The sequence below is a fragment of the Prorops nasuta genome, unplaced genomic scaffold (genome assembly GCF_024137725.1).
Source record: "Prorops nasuta isolate Cenicafe-Biocafe unplaced genomic scaffold, Cenicafe_Pnas_1.2 PNAS00009, whole genome shotgun sequence".
NCBI lineage: Eukaryota > Metazoa > Arthropoda > Insecta > Hymenoptera > Bethylidae > Prorops > Prorops nasuta.
In genome coordinates, this window is record NW_027116806.1 from 5,719,356 (window position 1) to 5,741,181 (window position 21,826).

Consider the following 21,826-nt stretch of genomic DNA (forward strand, 5'->3'; position numbering starts at 1 on the left):
GTGTGGTAGCATTCAGCAGAGACAAATGTTGAGGGAGCGGTGTATGTTATTGGCTATTACTCTTAGATCCTATAATTTTATCCAATAGAAGTAGAAGTTTAAAAAGAAATCTGGTAACGTTACTGAGCTGCTACCTCTGCTGAATGCTACCAATAATTCCGAGCCCTGGCCCCTGCCCTGGGTCCGATGTGTCTTTTCGCATGCCCATTCTGATACATACATACATACATATGTATGTATATCTATTTTTCTTCCTACGAGGCTCCGAATCCTCCAAATTCCGGCGACAAGAACCATGAAAAACTATCCTGACAAATCCGTAATTCGACTATCTTCACTCTTTGTGCTTTTTAGTTATAAATTATAATTTTGGGGAAGTTGGCGACAATGATGAGGATGATTCTGTCCAACTCTGTATGTACTCTGTAGTCTGTCTGTGTGTGATTGTCTTTGATGGCCGCTGCCAGTCGTTTTACGGATTGAACGAAAGTATTATAGATTCTCAAGATTTCCATAAAATTGGAAAAAGGTGTCTGGGCGTTTATCACAGTATAAATTGTTCTCAACTTTACATTTTATATTGTTCAAACTTAATCCCTTATACTATATATATATATATAGCTATTCTTTAAAATACTGAAAGCTTTTATTCGACATTCAAAATGTCTCTGTTTGGGGCATTGACGGGTGTTTTTGACGATGACCCTATACTTGGGTAAGCCCATTTGTACTAATTAATTCCATAAATTAATTCTATTTTATAATACGTATCTTTATTTATTAATGATGCTCTCAATATTTGCATATTCAAGATCGTAATTTTTTTCTACACAAACTACCACTTTTGATTGTGTTTTTCTATGATAATTTATTTTTTATTTCTGCATTTGATTTTAGCATTACAAAAGAATTAATGTACCCTTGTGTGCTCTAAAATATATCTTTTATAATTAATATCTTTAATTTGTTCAATCTTATGTGCTATTGAAAAAAAAATGATACCTTTTTTAATTTATATTTTGAAGTTCAATTTTGTTCTAAAAAAAGTTTATAATGATATGTGTCAAAAGTAACTTATTGCAGGATATATTTCAAACTAATTTCAGGAATGACACTGCTATCAGTTTTCTTTTAAATTTATTTTATTCTTTTTATTTTGTGTTATACCTATCTTATAATTATACTTGACTACATTGATCACAATCACTTATTACACTTTGATATAGCAAGTATAAATGAGTATAATACTCAAGCGGTATTCCATTATTACTGCAAGTAAACTTCAAGTACCGAGAATCTATACTTTATATGACATAAATTATAGAATTTTAATACTTGTAGCTTACTTGCAGTAATAATGGAACACAACCTAAGAAGAATTATTCCATAATTTTTAAATATGATGGTTGCTATGTAGTTCAATTGTTTATTATAATTTATTTGCTGTAAAACAGATATATTCACATTTAAAAACAGGATCTGATTTCTTATTCAATTTAAAATTTATAAGCATCCATGATTATATATAACTGTAGTTAGGTAAAAAAAATTTAAAGTAGTTATAATGAAGAGAGAAAAGAATGATATCAGAAAATCACAATTTGTAATAGATCCTTCATGCAATCCATGAGATCAAGCAATAGCATGATGAACTCCTTATTTGGCGACCCTATGGGGATGGCAAGACATCATCAAGCTTTGATGCCTCCTAATCCAATGATGCCTCATATGTCTCAGGCTATGATGCCTCTTGATCTATTTTCTATGCCACCAATGAACATGAATGCTATGTTTAATTATGTGAGTATCATTGATTAAATATAGACTATGATTTATTTAGCTAATATTTATAAATTTTCACATATAGGAAAACATGGCAAATGGTGGAAACTGCCATTCATTCGTTAGCAGATCTGTAATGACAATGGGTAGAGGTCCAGATGGAAGGCCTCAAGTTTATCAAGAGACAAGATCTGAAACAACTGCCCCTGGTGGTGTAAAAGAAACTAAAAAGACTGTTTGCGATTCCCGCACTGGTACCAAAAAGATGGCCATTGGACATCACATTGGTGACAGAGCTCATATTTTGGAAAGGGAGCAGAATATTCATAATGGGGAGCAAGAGGAGCATCAAGAATTTATCAACCTTGATGAAGGTAAGCAAGAAATAATTAAATATAAGTTTAAGTTCAATTTAAATTATTTTGTGTTTGTTACACAGATGAAGCAGAAACATTCAATAAAGAGTGGGAACAAAAAGCAAGACATGGTTATGCTGGATCTCGTCATGGCCATAGTAGCAGAAGGTTACCAGAACCTATAAGCTATAAACAGCTAGCTTTACCAGATTCAGCTTCATCAAGGTCAGTATATTTACCTCTACTATTACTTCAACATAATTAATTTTTAATATTTATTTCTGATTTTATGAGGTAAGATTTGTTTCTTTTTGGAGCAGAAAAAGCTTCATAAAATTAAATGAAATATGTATCTCAATAACTTTCACAAAATCCTAACATAGCTGATAATATATTTCTACATAATGTAAAACTTTTCTATATGGTACTACTAAGTAATTGTTGAGAGTAGATTCTACCATTAAAATATGTTCTATTTTCTTACCATAGTGTAGTGTATGACCTATATTTAAAGTATGCCATGTATTTTTTTATGTATTAGTGTATGAGTAGTATGTTAATGTATTGTTACACATTCTGTAAATATTTGAATGTTAAGAGCTTTAAATGTCTCTAGTAAAACTATTAATTGAAATGAATTGCACTGCAGATATAAGAAGAAATGTGGAAAGCATTATAGTAGAAAAGTTTAAGTGGGGACAGAGAAAACTGGAATTTCATTATTCTTTCATTTAAGATAATCTCTTTTATGTTATACATTATTTAATAAAATTTTGCATGTGATGGCTATTTCTTTTAATTGACTTAGTTTATTTCTATATGTAGCTAGGTTTTATTTAATTTTTCTTTTTTTTCATTGGTGTGGTTATACTGTGCTTTCGTAGTCAGCAATCTAATCATCCCAGAGGAACTTCTTCTAAACGTAGAACTAGGCCAATGAATTCTAGCTCTTTACCTACCTCACGGTAAGTTATTTTGAATTTGCCTGCATTTGTTTCATATAAATTCATGGATCAGTGCCATAGTGCCTTTTTTACAATGTCATGACGTTTATTAGAAAATGAAACACAATAGCGATTCGTCTATCTAATACTTATACAAAATTTACATACATATGTTATATGTATAGTAAAGTTTAGACATTGAATTTGGTATGGAATATTCGATATTGTGTATTGCAGGTACAGCCGCAAATATTAATAAATTAAAAGAATAGCATTCAGCAGTGAGACTCGCGTAATATGTAAGTAATGCATCATCTAACATTATTATTACACATTTGGCAATATCACTTTGCTCACACTGCTGTTTGAGATACTTCTCTTGGCCATTATTTTTCGTATTAGATAGACATCTTACATTAATACCGTTCAATTCAGTTTCTTACTAATATTTTCCGTTTTTATATTAATTCTTTACCAGTAGATGTCATTTGATTGATTTTTTCATAACTAATGCAATTTCGGAATGTTAAGCAAGTACATGTTTTCGACTTCTATGAAATCCAGATTTTTTTTTTAGCTCCGACCGTCGTTCATCACCGGAAGGATTAACTTCTGATGTTAAAGCAACTGCAACACAGTCCAGCGCAGCTCCTGCGAGAAGCAGGAAGCGAGAGCATACCCCTGATCCTAAAGCCACTAGTAATAAGCGACATACAGTATCTGATAGCAAATCCTAAAAAAGTTCCATTCTGTCTAGGGATCGCTTAGTTCTCTTGTGCAAATCTGCGGTAGAGAAAAAATATTTAAAAAATAATAAAAAAAAGATCCCTTCCGATAAACTAATATTATCTATGATATTCATATTAAACAAAACAAGTATCCCACCATTATTATTAATTTATACATGCTTCACTGAATACTTTATATCACATGGCTTTATACAGCAAGAGATAGCGAGTTCGCTAAATAAAATAATTACAGGATTATTTTTTATGTCAAACTAAGGGTTTTTTCGGTTAAAGTCATAATGTAGGGATAGGGATAGGCATAGGCAAATATAGTAGTTCAGCAAAACACATGTAACAAATGTTATTAAAAACCATATTATCTTTTCTGTTCAGTTTTAAGAAATATTCTAGTAGTTTTTAAGTATTCTTCAATGTTTGGAGTAATTACTTAATTATAATGAATTAGCAAGAGGCTAAACACTTCCTGTATTGTAAAACTTATAGATGGATTTTTATTAATAAATACGTACTGCATATAAAACCTTGTTTACAAAAATTTATTTTCAAGCAAAATAATACATTATTGCAGCTATAAACGAAATGAGAGTTCATTAAATTCTTTATAGGTTAAAGTACCCAAAGCAACCTAATATAATATAAAAAAAAAGTGTAACAAGCGTAAGGATATTCTTTAGAAAAAAATATTTGTAACATGATTCACTGAGATAAAAATTATTTTCTCCTATTCTATTGATCACTAAAACGGTAATTTAAAGTTCAATACAAGTAAACTTGAGTCTGAAGATAAATATTCATAAAATATTTGCAGCAAACAATAGCAAAGTAGTGTTTATATACCAGCCCCTATTATCCATATCTAATACTTAACACATTCTGTGTGCATGTCAATTTTATACTCTTCTGAATCATTTGCTATTTGTTTTTTAGGACAAAACAAAAAAATATAAAATTAAAAAATGTAATAAAAGATGAAATCACCAAAACCCTATTGTATAAAAATAAAATCATGTTAGATATAATGAAAAAATACTAATAAAAGTAAATAATAGAAAAAGAAAGTAAGAGGAAAGCGGGTAAAATAGATCAAATAAAAAAATTTCTCGACACCTTCTAGGGTATATTGTTAAATGTTAATTATCTTCTGACAAGCTGTTGATTCTCCCGTTGATAGCTAAAAGTTGTGCCACGAATGACGAATCGTTCATGACAGTTGCGAGAGTAGAAATTAGGCCTTTCAAAATGTCCTGCGTCATATCTAACTGACTTGCGCATTCTGCGATGACTTTAATTTCCTCGGCATCAAGTTTGACCTGTTGATAATAACATTCATTATTGTTTTTAGATTAGTAAGATATTACTATCTCCTTGAAATAATGAAACGTTAAACTTACGTGGGATGAGCAGTTGAATTTATTAAATGGCATTTTAATCCTCTTTTTACCATTGTTGGTTTGATAGAAAATTGTAAATGTCTGTGCAGAGTTATCGAGCTTAACTGGGAAATATATACCAGCTGTAACGTGTCCTTTTGTGTCCCTGGCAAGGAGACTTCTGAAGTTATAGACTATATTTCTACGTTCAGTAACATCAATGGCAGTTAGATATGGCCTTGCCACATAAATAAGAGCAGATTGTGTTTGCTCCAAGGCACCAGGTCGAGTCTCTCTCTCATGCCATTCGACATAGTCAGGATCCTCTGCACATAGGACATAATTGTACTCTTTTTTACATTCTGGTTCATCGGATTGTGTGAACCAGCCAGTGTGAGGATAAAGTTTGTCAGCCATCACTGTAATTACTCGAGCTACATGATAACCAGGGTCAAGAAGCATTACTCCTTTCCTTCCATTGATTTCAATTTTCACGCATACCAGCACATGCTCTTTTTCACCACTGTCAGCTGCTGGTGGGCCTCCAACATAGCTGGAGATATCCCCTATAGTCTGTAAAAATATTTTTGTTATTAATATGACGAATTATAAGAATTAAAAATATAAGTAATATTATACTTCATGCAATATATGAATACATACTTCTTCGCAAGATACTAAGTAAAGACCACTTGCTATACCAGGGAATCTTTTATTCAAACGAGTTAATCTGTTTAACAGTTCAAATCCCAGACCAACACAGGTATGATGTTGATGAGTGATAAGAGGTTGATATTTGCGATAAAAACGATCCAGCATACTTTCTCCACTTGTTTTATAGCTCTTGTAAAACCTGTTAGGGTATTACAAAGATTATATATCAATGACCTAATTTTGGTGTAAACAGGAAACACTTCTAAATATTTCATTAAATTGATTCTTATTCTTACCTGAGGAAGTTGCCTATAGTATCATATCGATGCTCTCGCAGTAAATGCTGTGTTTCAAGCTCAACATTTCCCGCTAGTTCCTCATACTGTTCGACTGTAGCAACAGTCAGGGCTGGTGACTCATAATGGGCCCAAACCGGTAGGGGTAGCGGCACACCCCTGATCCAGGGCCCGCGTGCTTGACCCTGTGGTTGGCACCATGTTTCTGCCGTCTCGAGTCAACTTGGCCATTCACTGCCCCAACGGCCAACTGTTGGCACAAATCCATGCTCATCCCTGCAGCTGCTTATTGGCTCCACAGGGCTCTCTTCGTATTTTATACTCTTCTCTCGCTCTATAAAGGAAATATAAGATAATTTATAAATGCAGAAAATAGAAATTATAAATATCTTAAAAGGAAACTATGCTTGTTGCTACTGAGCTTATTCGCTTCAGCTGTGCTTTCTGTACCATAAGTGAATTAGTCATCACTCTTCGCTCTTCATATAAATTAACACTGTATAAAGTACAGAAAGTGTAAAAGCACAGCTAAAACGAACAAGCCTATTGTCAGTGATGTTATATAGAAGCTTCACTACTATATATTTGGAGCATTCACTATTGATATAATGATTAGATAGTACACTGAAGATTTCAATGGAAAGAAACTAAAAAATACCATATATCCACTGCTATTTGAGTACGCGAATCAAAACCGTGCCGTACGACAGCATTTGTGAAAGAAATGCAGAGAAACTTATCGGTTGTGTTGTTGGTTTCGTGTCCAACATGGCGACAGTTGGACGCATGGTGAATCAATACAAAACCAAATAATAGATATGTCGCATGCCACGTGTCTAATGCGACCTTCGTTATACGATGCTCAGCATTTAATGAAATATCTACCTATGTTTTTATCTCTTCCTCTTACTTATCTATATTACCAAAGAAATAGTTTAATTAAGGATTTCCCCGTTTCTTTGTTCAAGATCAAGAAACAAGCCAAGCATTCGTGACAATTGCTTATTTGTAATCGGACCATCGAATTTCCTGTATACATATAAGCAAAAAAATTCTCATAATTTATATATTATTGTTTAGTCGACACTGTTATGAAAATCGTCATATATTGCTATAATTGCTTAGGTTATTCAAGTACTGTAAACAAAATTTAATAAAACACCATTGCGCAAAATGATATATCGCGCTTGTTACCTAATTTGTAGAAGAGGTTGGCAACGGCATGTAAAGCATTTTATTTTTAAAGTAGGCCAAGCGAAGGTTGGCAAGGTGAGATTTTTTTCTAGTATTCGGTAAAATAACGGAAATTTTTATTCACAGAGAGAAAATAAGATTTAAGATAAACTGTTGATGATAAAAATTGGAGAAAGGTAAGTAGATAAGAGAAAGGTTAAATCTTACCCATACAATGAGCGCACCAAACAAATAAAAACTTTCCTTCTTCGAGTCTGTGCACAATTAACTTATCCGAAGTTCGAGTTGAACTGGTCAGCAAGAGCGCGGGCGGAAGATTATATAGGTTCAGCGCAAGTACACCCCCTCCACCTTACCCCTTTTCCTATTCTGTCATGCCACGTGACTATTAACTCTCGCTTAAGATACGGACCATAGGACGCGCAATTGCGTGACGTTATGTTAAAAACACACCAATTGCTGCCATTCGACACCGTACACCCAACTCTTATAACCATAATATCAAAAAAATGAAGATTTTTGCTTACGTATTCAAATAAAACTGCTATTAATACATAAATTGTACGCATTTCTGTCAAAAGCCTTATTAACTAATATACGTTAGAATAAGAGACTGCTCTCTCTCTCTCTTTTCTTTCTCCTTTTAGCCCCTCTCTCATATATTTTCCAATGTTTTTAAACTGAGTAATTTTATCATTAGAACGGAAAAAAACAAAAGTATTAGAATTTTTTTTGTGACGCAGAAAGATAAGAAACAGCGCCCACCAGACGTCAAGTGGCAAGAGTTTCAATGACGTCACAGGGGTTTTCAGGGGAAGTTCCGTTACCATGAAATTAAAATACCGAAGAAAAATTCTCTACTTAGAAATTCCAGGTATAGTCATTAAAAGGATTGTGCTAGATGAATCACGTACACGATAATACATCTATATACTTTTCCTGGGCTATTTTTGGCCTGCTTTATCGACCTTGGGGTAAAAGGGTGCTTTCTACCAAAAAAAAAAAAAAAAAAAAAAAACTCGGAGAGATCTTCTATTTACTTTAGCTTCTCTTGTCATACTGCACACATACTTGTGCTTCAAATCATACACACATTTCATTTGATACATATTATGACCAATTGTATGTATAATCATGGAACAACAGTATAGTACATAGTTCAACGCTGAGACTATCGCCACGTGATATTATTGTGATCCAGTATACATTTCAATTAAAGTTACGACGCAATAAAATGATAAAAACCACTTATACTTTGTGTTGATTGAAAGAAAAAATGATTTTTACTTTCACGGTATACTTTTAGGCTTATAGCGAACTGCGTAAAACAGCTAAAAAACATGTATAATCTCGTTGTTTTTCCTTTCCAAGTAATTAACGCGCTTATTCTTGAATCGATTCTAATCTAATCTTCACGAGTGTAGTATATTTTTTTGTTGAAATAATAATATGATAAAATTAATTCTATGTTATTACTTGTTTTGAAATACAATATAACGGTTATTACCCTATAAGCATCGACTTACTGCTATCCAATAGCATTATTCATTAAAATACGATAAAATTTTATTTGTATGACGTATGTGTGGAATGTTGCATAATGCGGACACAAAGTCTAGGGATAATTTGTACCATTATAATGTCTCTTTCTTTTATAAATGTGTGGCAACGGGATATGAATGTTTCGTATATATACAAAATGATTCATCTTATGTATACATCATAACTGATTAGATGGTAGACTCTCTCTTCTCTGTGTGTTGGATTCGTAGAATTACGACAAGGCCGTTTCATTGATCTTATCTAAGTATATAAGTACGGTATACCAACGCTATTATCGATTATTATTTTATTATAAAGTTACGCAATGAAAGAGACTGAAAATTGTAGACGTGTAAGAATAACGAGTAGCGGGTTATTAACTATGGTCAAATGTTATATAGGATTGTTTGAATAATTGTCAGAAAAAGCTTTGCATAATTTTTTGTAATTTAGCCCTTAATGAAGAAGCCATTGAAGATTAAAAATTATTTAAGTCAAATCCTTTTTATAGGTAAAGGAGTCTGCCATTCTACTTCGATAGGTCAGACCTAGTCACAATGCTCCATCGATCAATTAAGACAAATTTTGGAAGTCGATTTTATGCCAGTAAAAAATCAGAATTCTTTTTTAAAATCTTCAATATTTTTAATACATTTTAGGAATCTTAAGAGTCTCAGAGAAAACTCTTTTTTACTATCATAAAATAGGACTAAGAAAGAATCTTATTACTAGCTGTGTGTGTGTGAATTGTATATATATAATTATTTAGATTAAAATCAAATCAAAGGTCACAGTGCAGATAATACAGACTTAGATAATAGTGAATGTATCGATAAGTCTAAACTTTCCTTCACTAAATAGCACATGAATAATAATTTAGTAAAACTATAAATTCTCAACCTTAGCCAAAAAGGGCGTTTAATTATAGTACTGTAACATATACGCTTCAATATATCCAATAAGTGGTTAATAAAACTTTAAATCCTATATTGTCCTACAATACAAATATAATTATGAGAATATCAGCTGATCAAAGTTACATCATGATTTTATCTGCGATTCTATACATATATGTACAAATAAACGTCACGTATATAGGAATATCTTATTTATCTAGATCTTTAATAATTGTGCAATGTTGCTAACGATTATATAATGATTTTATACACTCTTCTACGGTCCCTTAATACAATAGATTATTATCAACCTAAAAAGCGCGTGAAGAGAAGGAAATCTTATGATGAAAAGGTCGGTTAAGTTCAGATCTTAATTAAAACGTTGTTAAAAATTCTTTCAATCGAGACTTTGTATTTGGCAAGACAAGTGAGCGGAAAGGACCAAGACCAAATACTACTGTTGTATGTGGCAGTAGCTGACAAAGCAAAATTTAAAAAAATTAAACAAAATTTATGACCTATATATAATATATATATGATTGGGCAAATCGACAATATTTTTTAATGACGATTACGAATATCGCTTCTAGCTCGTATTTGTTGTACTGTATCTTCTCTAATAATAATTTTGTTTATAATCTATTCAAATTTTGCAACTATATACAGTCTTGATAATAGCTCTTTGAAACATGTAGAATTGATAATCACGTTAAATTTGTATGCGAAAGAATAAAGCTGCGTATGCATTTTTGGTATTTAGCTTTATTGTTTGTTCAACTTGACAGCGTTAAAACGCAGAAAATATGTATAGCTACAGCGTTAATATCTGATTTTTCCCTTTGTTTTGGCATGAATCCAAAAACAGAAAACGGGGCATCGCTATAACGTAGTTTTGCGATTGTAAACTAAATGTATTTGTTTTAATTATATATTTGTTAGAATATATTATACATATATATAAATCTCAGAATTATTAATTATAAGTTTAAGTCTTTCTCAGCTCTTAAAATAAATTATATATATATATATATATATAATCAATATTAATATATTGTGTAATTTCTTTTCGAAAAGTTTTGATAAAATTATAGCGCTGCTAAAATTTGTTTTAAATAATTCTTACTTATGTACTTTTTGTGTCTTAGAATAATATTTTAATGATAACGTATACTATGCTACTAGCAGAGCAGCTATAGTATACCAGTAAAAAGAAGTTATTTGAAAATTGGTGATGATGAGCGGGGTGTTGCGCAACTGCAAAAATGGCCTTTTAAGCCACGTGATCTGCTGACTACTAGCGCTATGAGCAATGCACTTAGATGTGGATGGAGTAAAAATTTTATTATGTTAAATTTGTATGTAGTCACATCTTATTCGGCTACTAATTTTTCTTATCATATCAGTGTTATTATACATTATATGCATAAATTATTTGAAAAAATTGCAAAATTGGTCAATATATATACATGCATATGCATGAGTTAATTCAAAAGATTTCATGTATGACTATTTCGTTTGTTGTGTCAAAATTATGATGCATGATTCAGTGCATGTTTATCATTAAAAATTTATTGTGCTTTTGTTCAAGAAGTTTCTATTAAAAATCAAACTATTCTCTTAAGATAAAGTTTAAACTAATGTAAATATTGTCTTGTTTTCTTATGACGCTAACATGAAGTCATTAGGATCAACTGTAATTATATTAAGTGAAGATTATTTGAGTTTTAAAAAGAATGTGAAAATATCAGAAAGGTGATAACAGATATATGAAAAATTTAATAAATAAAATAAAAAATTAGAGGTAAGGGATACCAATCTTCAATTACTCTGGATTGAATTTTACTTATTAATAATAGCTTGATTTATATTTCAGAATATAATAAAGAGATTATTTATTGAAACAAAACTATATTAAATCTCAAAATTTAAAAATGGAAACCGATCATATTAAGGATCCTATTGATCCTATGGACAATCTTTATCTTGCGTTAACACAATGTTTTGCCATTATAATTTGCGGGTAATTACAATTGTCAATATTTATTTGTTGATAAATATATTTCAAGATTTTAGTTTAATTTCTATTGCAGGTATATTGCAGGAAGATTTGAAGTTATATCAAAAACAGAAGCAAATGGCCTAAATACTTTTGTAGGCACATTTGCTTTGCCATCTTTGATCTTCATGTCTTTAGCTAAATTAGATTTTTCATTAGTAAACTTGAAATTTTTTTTGGCTGTACTTGTAGCTAAGAGCTGCGTATTTATTGTTGTTCTTGCTGTATCTTTGGTTATAAAAAAGCCACCTAACCCTGGACGTGCAGCTCTTTTTGCTATATTTACAACTCAAAGCAATGATTTTGCTATTGGTTATCCAATGAGTAAGTATTTTACAAATTACTTTCGACACACTATTTACCAAAGAATTAAGTTTTATATAATTATGAATTTCTTTTTAGTTAATGCTCTATATGGCATAACACATCCTGAATATGCAGCATATCTATATTTAATGGCTCCAATATCTCTTGCAATTCTTAATCCTATTGGTTTTATATTATTGGAAATTAATAAAAGGCGTTTGGAAGAACAAAGAACTACTTGGGAAATGATCTCTTCAATAGCAAAGGGTGTTGTCTTTAATCCAGTATTGTTAATGGCAGTCCTAGGTATTATGGGAAACGCCATTTTCAGCCATACTGTACCACTTCTACTTGCTTCTATTCTTGATGTTCTTGGCAATGCTTTCTCAGCCAGTGCTCTATTTTTATTGGGAATAATGATGGTTGGTAAAATCCATAAATTAAAGGGAACAGCTCTGGTCATACCTGGAATACTGATCTCAATAAAATTACTTATACTTCCACTGGTTATAAGAGAATCAATTATTCTTTTAAATGTGGGTGAAAACTCTTCTGATACTCAGGAATTAAGTACATATGGATTCCTTTATGGAACTATACCAACAGCTCCAGCCCTATTTATTTTTACTTTACGTTATAATATTGAGATTGATCTGATAGCATCGGCTATGGTTGCCTGCACATTTTTGTCTGCTCCACTTATGTTTGTATCAGCTAAGCTTATTAGTGTCTCTTCTGGTTTAGCTCCAGGAAATTATACTCACCAATTAAGTATATTTTCGTTTGATACAAGTGCTATATCGGCGACAGCGTGCATCTGGTTGATAATTTGCTTTGTTTTGCTTGAAGGCAAAAAATATAAACGACCAACTCATAAATATACAAATTTCCTTGTAATAAGTCAGGTAATGAACTGTTAATATTATAGTTAATGTATTTACTAAAAGCTAAACTTTAAGATGTATGAATAATTTGATCATATTTCACAGCTTGCTACTGCTATAGGTGTTATAATTTGGTCCAAACTTGAACCAAGAGATTTGAGCTCATCATTATGGTATTTACAATTTTCACTAATTACGATTGGAGTATATGCAAGCCGATTATGGACAGTGGCTATCGCGGCAGCTTTATTATTTTTAAGCTCTCGTTCCCAAACTTTTGTAGAAAAAATGCATAAATGGCTTATACCAATTGGATGGGGGTATGGATTCTTTTCAAAGTATACAAAAATTAAAAAAAAATAACCTTGAGATTTAAATTTACATTTTTGCAGAGTACCTATTTTTGTTGTTGTCTTGATGTGTTTAACTGTGACACCGTCACCCGAAACAGTTAAAAATCCGAATTTTCAAATGGGAGCTGTACAAGCAGCTGTAACAGTACCGTTATTACTATTTTGTTTAATTGGTAAGTTTTTGTAAGATATCAATTATTATTGTTACTTTAATTTCTTTTTTTCTGCTCCACTTATAGTGACATTAGGATGTTTAGTATTACAACAAAGGTATCAACGAAGACATGTATCGATGTCGTATTCACATTTAAATGGAACTAGCTCCACGGCTCAGAGAAATGTTATTGATGTTGAAGATCTGGTACCTTCTGGAAGTACGCCTATGTAAGAAAAGAATTACAATTGTTATTCATTTCACAATATTTGAACAAATAACAATTATGATATTTTCGTTCAAAGCAGATTGCGAAATAGTAACATTAATTGCGACTATGAAAATGGTTGTCAAAGTGGTTTATGTGGTGGTGACATTATTAATAATTGCGAGAATGACGTGGGAGAAGAGGCTATTACTAATTACGACTCTGATGATCCACAAATTCTTCGTCATATTGTATTTCTTATATTTCTTCTCTGCTCAATGTTTATTGTGAGTATAGAGATGACAAATTTTTCCATCAAACATAGAATAATTTGAATAATCAAGTATGAACTACATAGTTTTTTCTTCACTAATAATCGATTTATTACAGGGATTATCTTTGTCAATTGGTACGTTGATAATGGAGCAATTAATTGGGGTATATGCAGAACTAGCATTTTTGGATGTAGCTTTGAATTTTGGTCAGTCATTAATTGCGTTCGCTATTTTTGGATTGGATCCAGGTCTTGGTAAGCTAGGACGTTGGATTAGACAAACCTGTCATAATTGGCGAATAGGGAGAGAGTTACAGCTTCCTCATGAAGAGGCTTTAACTCCTGAAGCAAGGGCCATTCGTGAGCAATTTAATCGGTGTCATCTAGATGAATGTCGCGCGCGTATATCAATATGCCGTAGAAGAATGCTAAAAATGTATAGAGGGGTATTTTCTGGATGTGATCTGGTTAATTGGTTAGTAGAAGCTGGTGTAGTTCAAACTCGGGAAGATGCTGTCAAATATGGACGTGCTCTTCTAGAAAGTAGAGTATTACAGCACATCGATGGCACGCAACATTTTTACGATCAAAATCTTTTGTACACATTTAGCGCATGAGCAATGATTTCTGTATTGTTAGAATTTCATTCATTTAAACATTTTATACTTAACCATAGCTCTTTTTAAACTTGCATTATTGATTAAACATACGGCTAATTTAAAGGTTCTAAACAAACTGAAACAATAATATGTTTTACCATAGACAGTTTTAGTTGTCTTTTCCTAGAATGTTTATTCTTCCAATAAACCAAATGAAAGGCTGTGTAATAAATATACTTTATTTAGATGATTCATAATTGTGTGGAAAAAATGTCTTTACTTTTATTTCCTGTTGCGTATTATTTAATTTAGCACATTTTTGTGATGAAAAAGCAGTTTTATTTTTTATAGAAATATGTAAAATTGAATGTATTATGTATTATAAGTAATAAATACATGACAGTTATGAGTGAGCTTTTTATATCAGATATACACATATTTATTTACAACATACTTATTTTTGAAACTTAAATACATAGATCTTCATCTGGATCTTCATCATCCAAATCATCTGCAACATCTGGTTCATAAATAATTTTAGATTCATTTGTTATACATGCAGTATGGGGCAACAGTGTTTCTTCTTTTTGTTTCTTTTCATTTTCATTTATTTCTAATCTAAAAGAAGATTCAATCTTAACTTTTTCTTGTGGTATGGATACTGGTTTTTTACTAAGTTCATTACTTAATTGTTCAGTTTTTATTTCTAATGTACTATCCTGAGTAACAAATTCTGTATTACGTACTACTAAACCTCCCAATTTATAATGTATAAGTTTAGCAATATAATTATTACAACTTGAATAGCCACCATGAAACTTTTCTAGTTTAACATAAGTGTTTCCTAACGTTTCTATCCGTGGTATTTTTTTCCAAACACAGTCTCGTCTATAAATACAAATCAGCTGCTTTACCTTACGACTCAGTTTTTCTATAAAAGCTACTGCTTTTGCAAAACCAGTATAAAGTATTAAAGAACTTAGGCAATCAAGAATAATTTTAGAATCCTTATGGGCATGTTGAAGTATCTTCTCTAATTGTAAATCATCGCTATTTATTGGATTGTCATTCTGTTTTACTGTATAAAAATCAAGAATATTAATATGCTTAGACTGAAATATATCTGAATAGTACATATATAAACATTTAGGACTAGAGAATGAGAAAAGATCATAAGTCACATCTGGATCTTTTTTTATTGACATTTGTACCCATCCAGCAATGAGTATTCTACCGTACATGCAGTCCATCCCTAAAATAAAAGTTTATTGTTACTATATTAATTAAATATAGAGTTTATAGAACCTGAATTAAATATAATTGTTTACCTTCGTCAATAACAACTGTTTTGATGTCCTCAGTAAGAATCAAACTACTAATACTTGTCATGTTTGATTAAAAATTGTTTAAAAATACTTGCGGATTGTGGAGGTATATTTAGCAGGTTATGTACGATACAACAAAAGCCAGCCGAGGGTCCAGCCGTCGAGGTCAAGCGGGCCAAGCCATCCACATGACTGACTGGTAACTTACCAGTTAATCTTGTATAAAAGAAAAGATGAATATGTATCAATTATTTCAATAATGTATGAAATCATTTTTACTGTTCAAGCTAATAATTATTGCAGTTATACTGATGATTTTAAAAATAATTAGGCAATTTCATTTAAAAGATGATATATCATGCATTGAAATTGCCAAGAAAATAGCATTTGCTAAGTATTTTAGCAAAGGTAAAAATTTTGATAATATAGTTATATCTCAAGATTTAACTCCATCTTTTAAAACATTGATTGCTAAAGAAGGACATAATGTAACTGCCAAATATTTTATTAATACAAAAATTATTAATCAACCTACTTTGAATACATTATATGGTGTATGTACCAAGACACTATCAATATTTGTGGATGAGAATTAGGAACGAATACTAATAGGTGCCAGTATAGGGCTAAAAAGAATACTATTTCTTCCACCTTCAAAACAGGTATTTTGCCTCCTCTTTATATAAATTAAATGTTCTAATCTAAAAAATATAAACTTCTATATTTCATATAATATGGAAATAAATTCTATTGCACATTTAGATTAGCTTAGATCCTGGATTCCCAAAAGGTCAGATATTTTTATAGAAATTGAAATATTAGAAATAAATCAATCTATGTCTGATATAAATGAAGAGGACTTTTCTGAATCTATGTCTATAGCTAGGGATAAAGCATCTATACTGTATCGCGTGACAAAAGTTGGTCAATCCATGCTTCCAAAATTGCCAGTATCAGCAACAACAGATTCTGAAGACATAGAGGTATAATTTTAATACAAATTACCATAAATGACATTTAATTCTGCAACATTTTTAGAAGAATATTCCACACTGGCCACCAATGAACAAAAAAGTATGATAATCTTATTAGACTTGTGTAAAGTACAATTGAGTATTTATATTCTAACTGTTCTGAAAATACTATCACTTATTTTAGATGTCTAAGGTAGATAACGTTTTTCAAAAGAAAAAAATGGAAAAAAATAATTTTGAGTCTGGTGCTAGAAACATACATAAACAATTTAAAACAAAAGTGAAAAGTATACAGTAGATTCTCCTAATGGTTTATTAGATCCTGATGCAACAAAGTCACCACAATCGTCTAAACAACCACAGGTGCTGATTTTCAAAGAGTCTTTATAGTTTTGCTTTTAAGTGCTGAAATTCTATACAAATTTATGATTTTTATAAGGGTTTAATTGTGACTTCTAGTTGCGCAATTCTGAATTGGACAGTCAAAACAATCCAGTTCCCCCATTTATGATAACTCATTCAATAAATGAAAATCTTGATTTAAGCACAAATATGGTTCTTTATGAAAACAGAATTGCAAATGCAGAATTAAGAATGGGAATGTCAAAAATAGCTGATGATGTTAAAAACTTATTGGACAAGGTAACAACATCTATGTTTATAATATTTGTTAGTTGTATAGTATTTATTAATTATTTTCTATTATGTTAGTTTCATACTTTTGAACTTACAAATATAAAAAATACAATACTGCAAAAAAATACAGAAACAATGTTAAAAATGATTTTAAAAATGGATACTGCCCAAGCAGATAATAAATTACAAGATATAAAACTTACAATGTTAAATGAAGACTTGTTGAGTAACTGCATAAATAAAGAAAACAGTAATAATGGTAATAATGATTGTATTTAATCTTTTTAAATTTATTAAAACTGTTTATTATATAATTGTTCAATAAGATACTTCATCCCTCAAACAGAGACGATAAACAACAAATTCAAATAAATTATGAATTACGGGAGACAATCAAAATATTAGTCATTGCTAGAGGAAGCAAATGACTCTTTAGAAAAAGCATCAGAGGAGACGGAGTTTGTCAAGAAACTAGTAGCACATTATGAAATTGAAAATTGTAATTTAAAGGAACAGCTTTCTAAAGATTCTTCTAATACTGAGGTATGAAAAGCTTCTTCTAATGATAGTAAAGTATGATTTATGATTAAAACATATGTATAAGATAGTCTCATTTCTTTCAAAAAACTGAGAAGAAAAGAAGGAGATACTTGTCCTGTTAAATAAATAAAATCTGGTGGTTTTAAACCACGTAATAAAAAGCTGAATATTAATACAGGTACATCAGACAAAGTATTTCTAATTGTTATACATAATGCTGTAATCCTGTGGTATTAATAAGTGAACAGTGTATTTAGGATTTAAAGGCTTCAACCGTTTTAAATTTATTACCATCTTAAAACTTTTCATTATTTTGAAATATGTAAAGAGACATGTTTTGCAGTAAAAGCAATAGGCTTTAAAACAGAATTGTTTTACACTCTTGAGAAAAAGAAAAGATGAGATTTTAAAGTTAAGACAATTTAGAGTACAGTTGTATTAATAGTTTTTCCAGTTTTTTTATAAATCGTATTTATTTGGCAGCAGGAATGATGGATATTTTCTAGAATTAAAAATAAGGAAAGATAAATAATACATAAATGTAAACACACAAATATTGAATTTAAACCAAATATATTTTATTTTACCATCGCAAAGAACAAGATAAAAATTTTATTTAACTAATTTTTAAAATTCAAGGTGAAACATCTAAGGTCATTTGAAGATCTTGCAGTCCATACAGTATTAGAGTTAAACAAATATTCAATATTATTTTTGTATTTTTTTGTACAGAATAACTCGTTATTGTTTTAGTGGATAATTAAAACAAACCAAATAAAACTATTACTGATAAACTGTTGTTTTTATAGTGATATATATAATTTAACTCTTTTAAGCTTGCTAGCGATTTAATTTTAGTTTTTAGATAAAATCCTATGTATTTAAATTTTATTGATTCTTTTGTAATTAATACTAAATACTAAGGAAAAAACAATAAAGTATCAAAAAGGGTTGAAAATTAATTTTATAATCGTGATTCGACAAATCGTCGTGTTACAATAAGTATGGCGCTAAAGCTTGATACATGTAGGTATTCTTGTTAGTAAATATTTTTTACGGTGAAAAAGTGGCTTTTTCAAATTTAAGCTGACATTTGCGTCCAGCTGATTTATAATAATTACCGAAAAATTAATGAAGTATAAAATAGTAGTGAAACTTATCCGGCTTTAATGAAATTCTAGTTGTCTGTATCCACGGTTATATCATTTTGGCTTCTACCACGCCATTCAATAATTACATAACCTTAAAAAATATTTAAGTGAAAAGATTATAATATAATCTCATAAGCTTTTATCGTTTATAATGATCTATTTTACGATTAAAAGTTCTGTAAAGATAATAATTTTAATTAATGTACGTTTCAGAAATTTTTGGATTGTTTTCTAGTACAAGCGTGAAGGTTAAAAATGACAATCTATTTTCTCTTAGATATAATCTGTAAAATTATTTACTTTATTGAAATTGTTAGTAAATAAATATATATTTATTGACCATGGTAATAAATAATTTTAAGTATTGATTGCATTAAATGCAATAAACGTTATTTATTCTTTATGGATTATGCAGGGTATGAATAGGTATTTTTATAATGGATGTAAATATCGTGGAGGCTGATAATGCATCATTTCATCTCGGAGAGCTATTTGACAGTTATGAAGAGTTAGAGAATAAACTTGAAAAATTTTCAAAACAGAGTCTTGTCCATTATTGGAGAAGAGATAGTAGAACTGTTAGTGGAGCCTATATGAAAACTGCTCGTCCAATTAGTGAGCGCTTAAAATACTATTCTGTCAAGTATGCCTGTATTTATGGCGGCCAAAAATTTCTTCCACGTGGAGCAGGTAGAAGACAATCTCAGTAAGTAGAGCAGCTCTATGTTTGATCTATTATAAACAAGCTTTTAATATATTACTAATATATTGTTTACTTTTTCATAGAACTATTAGAACTAATTGTCCTGCACATATAATGCTCAGAGCATCGAAAGATGGAACTAAATTGGAAGTAACTAGTGTTAATAATGAACATAATCATGAGATTTCTGAGGTAACCCATTTAATGTCATTTATATGAAATTGTAAAGACTATTTGATCTTCAAATCCTAATTTTGACTATACTTTTTAATAGGAACTTTTTAAGAATCTTCCACAGGAAAGAAAATTATGTGGAGAGATTAAACAGGAAGTACAAGATCTTATGCAGTTACATATAGATCGTAAAAGACTGAAAGAGTATGTGCGATTACGTACAAATAAGATTTTGCGCTCTAAAGACTTATTTAACATAGCAGCAGCTAATAAACAAAAAAAAGAAATTACACCTGAGAGAGCGTATCAGCTTTTCAAAAAAATCCATGATATAGAAAAAATGCAAAATAAAGATGGTAAAAAAATGTTGTCAGAATCTGAAGATGAAATAGCACAAACGATTAAGAAGATTAAGAAAGAGCAAGAATCACCCTGGGGACAAGATGTAAGATCTATTTGTAGATAATGATAAAATTATTTATGTTTCGTTGTTTTCCAATATATTTTTAAATTTAACGTAAAACTTTGTAGAGTTTATCAACTGAGCTAGATATAAGTGAAGGAAATGAGGGCGAGGATTCATATAGCAGGCAGTTAACTCAAGAAGAAGTAACAAACGATATTGATACCACAGAAAACGAACTGCTCAAAACAGATAATGATAGGAATATTATAGCATCTAATGGGGAAATAGTGGGAGAATTGGTTATGGAAGATGGAGATCCGTCGGTGATTGTCGAATCTATTGTTAATGCAGATGGTTCTGTGTTTGTTGATGAAAGAGATTTTAGTAATTATTGCAATAACCATTTATCTCACAGGACAGATGAAAGTCAATCTCAGAATTCTCAGGGTAAATGTTGTTTTATAATTGGTACAAAAGGAGATTAATATGTAAAATTGTATAAATTAGTTTTAGGTATTGAAGCAATAACACCTACACCAAAAGTAGACAAAATAAGGGGAAGTGTATCTATTTCATCACCTACTTACAGGCAACATAGATCATTTCCTACAGATTCTGAGTTACCTGCAAAGTCTCCTAGTGCATTTCAGGAAGGTGCTAATTCTAGGATTTGGATAATGAAAGAAGCAGCATCTGTAGATGTAGACAAAGATTACAACATTGACAATGTCGGTAATGGACCAAGAAATATTACAGATCTAAAGCATGACACAGAATCAAGTGAAGTGATATTCTCGGACGAAGCAAGTCAGCAACTATTGCAAGAACAATTAGCAGTATTACGTGCTGAAAAAGGCAAATTATTTCATGAGGCCGAGATGTTAAAATTAAAGAAGGATAAATTAAAGTTACAAATTAGTTGCTATACCAATGAAATCAAGAAACAAGAAATGGAAAAAGAGAAACTTAGACTTGAAATAAAATTGCTTCAGTCAAAAGTTATGGAGGATAATAATGATGTTTCTCATTATATTTTCGTGCCTTAAAGTTGATATCTAATTATAACTAATGAATTCGTAATACAATGTACCATAATTTATGCTGAAAATATTAAAAATCAATGATAAATCATTTCATTTTAAAGCGTGACGTTACATAGAAAAAAATTGTGTGCAACACATTCCTTAAAACAGTATTATTCCGATAAAATTAAATGCTATTATTGATATTTATAAGCTTACCATACTTTAATACTATTATTTAAAATAAAAAGACCTTTAGGAATTTGAATAATAAATAT

At 30.5% G+C, this 21,826-nt stretch overlaps 5 protein-coding genes and 1 pseudogene across 12 annotated transcripts; 4 read left to right on the forward strand and 2 right to left on the reverse strand.

The window, feature by feature from the left end:
• The first annotated feature begins 397 nt into the window (after positions 1-397).
• Mlf (myeloid leukemia factor) lies at positions 398-4,351 on the forward strand. Of its 3 annotated transcripts, XM_066731804.1 has the most exons (7): positions 399-715; positions 1,611-1,800; positions 1,868-2,156; positions 2,222-2,363; positions 3,023-3,103; positions 3,320-3,381; positions 3,660-3,800. In XM_066731804.1, the coding sequence occupies exons 1-6, from the start codon at positions 663-665 to the stop codon at positions 3,336-3,338; spliced, it is 774 nt and encodes a 257-aa protein (XP_066587901.1). In that variant the 5' UTR covers positions 399-662; the 3' UTR covers positions 3,339-3,381; positions 3,660-3,800. The 3 variants fall into 3 exon arrangements, with proteins under 3 accessions (XP_066587900.1, XP_066587901.1, XP_066587899.1); XM_066731802.1 differs by lacking the exon at positions 3,320-3,381 and having other exon boundaries at positions 3,660-4,351; XM_066731803.1 differs by lacking the exons at positions 3,023-3,103; positions 3,320-3,381 and having other exon boundaries at positions 398-715; positions 3,660-4,351.
• On the reverse strand, positions 4,350-7,703 carry LOC136776351 (uncharacterized). The gene is made up of 5 exons (XM_066731805.1): positions 7,553-7,703; positions 6,152-6,485; positions 5,865-6,054; positions 5,223-5,774; positions 4,350-5,141 (listed from the first exon to the last, which is right to left on the reverse strand). The coding sequence occupies exons 3-5, from the start codon at positions 6,018-6,020 to the stop codon at positions 4,962-4,964; spliced, it is 888 nt and encodes a 295-aa protein (XP_066587902.1). The 5' UTR covers positions 6,021-6,054; positions 6,152-6,485; positions 7,553-7,703; the 3' UTR covers positions 4,350-4,961.
• A 3,377-nt stretch (positions 7,704-11,080) lies between these two features.
• On the forward strand, positions 11,081-14,647 carry anchor (integral membrane protein GPR155 homolog anchor). Of its 2 annotated transcripts, XM_066731467.1 has the most exons (10): positions 11,081-11,138; positions 11,462-11,584; positions 11,657-11,803; positions 11,874-12,163; positions 12,242-13,050; positions 13,135-13,349; positions 13,422-13,555; positions 13,622-13,766; positions 13,845-14,031; positions 14,135-14,647. In XM_066731467.1, exons 3-10 carry the CDS (start codon positions 11,715-11,717, stop codon positions 14,633-14,635), a joined length of 2,370 nt encoding a protein of 789 aa, XP_066587564.1. In that variant the 5' UTR covers positions 11,081-11,138; positions 11,462-11,584; positions 11,657-11,714; the 3' UTR covers positions 14,636-14,647. The 2 variants fall into 2 exon arrangements, with proteins under 2 accessions (XP_066587564.1, XP_066587563.1); XM_066731466.1 differs by having other exon boundaries at positions 11,094-11,584.
• Positions 14,648-15,078: 431 nt separating this feature from the next.
• On the reverse strand, positions 15,079-19,301 carry Elp5 (Elongator complex protein 5). 2 transcript variants are annotated; one of them, XM_066731475.1, is made up of 3 exons: positions 19,214-19,301; positions 15,946-16,158; positions 15,079-15,869 (listed from the first exon to the last, which is right to left on the reverse strand). In XM_066731475.1, the coding sequence occupies exons 2-3, from the start codon at positions 16,004-16,006 to the stop codon at positions 15,085-15,087; spliced, it is 846 nt and encodes a 281-aa protein (XP_066587572.1). In that variant the 5' UTR covers positions 16,007-16,158; positions 19,214-19,301; the 3' UTR covers positions 15,079-15,084. The 2 variants fall into 2 exon arrangements, with proteins under 2 accessions (XP_066587572.1, XP_066587571.1); XM_066731474.1 differs by lacking the exon at positions 19,214-19,301 and having other exon boundaries at positions 15,946-16,311.
• On the forward strand, positions 16,065-18,286 carry LOC136776209 (FK506-binding protein 15-like; annotated as a pseudogene).
• Positions 19,036-21,767, forward strand: LOC136776106 (uncharacterized). Of its 4 annotated transcripts, none has more exons than XM_066731471.1 (6): positions 19,036-19,118; positions 19,659-19,949; positions 20,030-20,138; positions 20,221-20,565; positions 20,652-20,973; positions 21,034-21,767. In XM_066731471.1, exons 2-6 carry the CDS (start codon positions 19,681-19,683, stop codon positions 21,570-21,572), a joined length of 1,584 nt encoding a protein of 527 aa, XP_066587568.1. In that variant the 5' UTR covers positions 19,036-19,118; positions 19,659-19,680; the 3' UTR covers positions 21,573-21,767. The 4 variants fall into 4 exon arrangements, with proteins under 4 accessions (XP_066587568.1, XP_066587567.1, XP_066587566.1 ...); XM_066731470.1 differs by lacking the exon at positions 19,036-19,118 and adding an exon at positions 19,426-19,555; XM_066731469.1 differs by lacking the exon at positions 19,036-19,118 and adding an exon at positions 19,454-19,587.
• Positions 21,768-21,826: the final 59 nt, after the last annotated feature.

Coding starts and splice junctions, on each gene's coding strand:
- LOC136776351 (XM_066731805.1), bottom strand. CDS start 6,020: ATGCTGGATCGTTTTTATCGCAAATATCAACCTCTTATCACTCATCAA. Junction 5,775..5,864: donor ACTTAGTATCTTGCGAAGAA/GTATGTATTCAT, acceptor ATATTTTTACAG/ACTATAGGGGATATCTCCAG. Junction 5,142..5,222: donor AATTCAACTGCTCATCCCAC/GTAAGTTTAACG, acceptor TATTATCAACAG/GTCAAACTTGATGCCGAGGA.
- Elp5 (XM_066731475.1), bottom strand. CDS start 16,006: ATGACAAGTATTAGTAGTTTGATTCTTACTGAGGACATCAAAACAGTT. Junction 15,870..15,945: donor AACAGTTGTTATTGACGAAG/GTAAACAATTAT, acceptor CTTTTATTTTAG/GGATGGACTGCATGTACGGT.
- LOC136776106 (XM_066731471.1), top strand. CDS start 19,681: ATGGATGTAAATATCGTGGAGGCTGATAATGCATCATTTCATCTCGGA. Junction 20,139..20,220: donor ATAATCATGAGATTTCTGAG/GTAACCCATTTA, acceptor ACTTTTTAATAG/GAACTTTTTAAGAATCTTCC. Junction 20,566..20,651: donor AATCACCCTGGGGACAAGAT/GTAAGATCTATT, acceptor AAAACTTTGTAG/AGTTTATCAACTGAGCTAGA.
- anchor (XM_066731467.1), top strand. CDS start 11,715: ATGGAAACCGATCATATTAAGGATCCTATTGATCCTATGGACAATCTT. Junction 12,164..12,241: donor TGCTATTGGTTATCCAATGA/GTAAGTATTTTA, acceptor ATTTCTTTTTAG/TTAATGCTCTATATGGCATA. Junction 14,032..14,134: donor TTCTCTGCTCAATGTTTATT/GTGAGTATAGAG, acceptor GATTTATTACAG/GGATTATCTTTGTCAATTGG.
- Mlf (XM_066731802.1), top strand. CDS start 663: ATGTCTCTGTTTGGGGCATTGACGGGTGTTTTTGACGATGACCCTATA. Junction 716..1,610: donor GACGATGACCCTATACTTGG/GTAAGCCCATTT, acceptor AATTTGTAATAG/ATCCTTCATGCAATCCATGA. Junction 1,801..1,867: donor TGAATGCTATGTTTAATTAT/GTGAGTATCATT, acceptor TTTCACATATAG/GAAAACATGGCAAATGGTGG.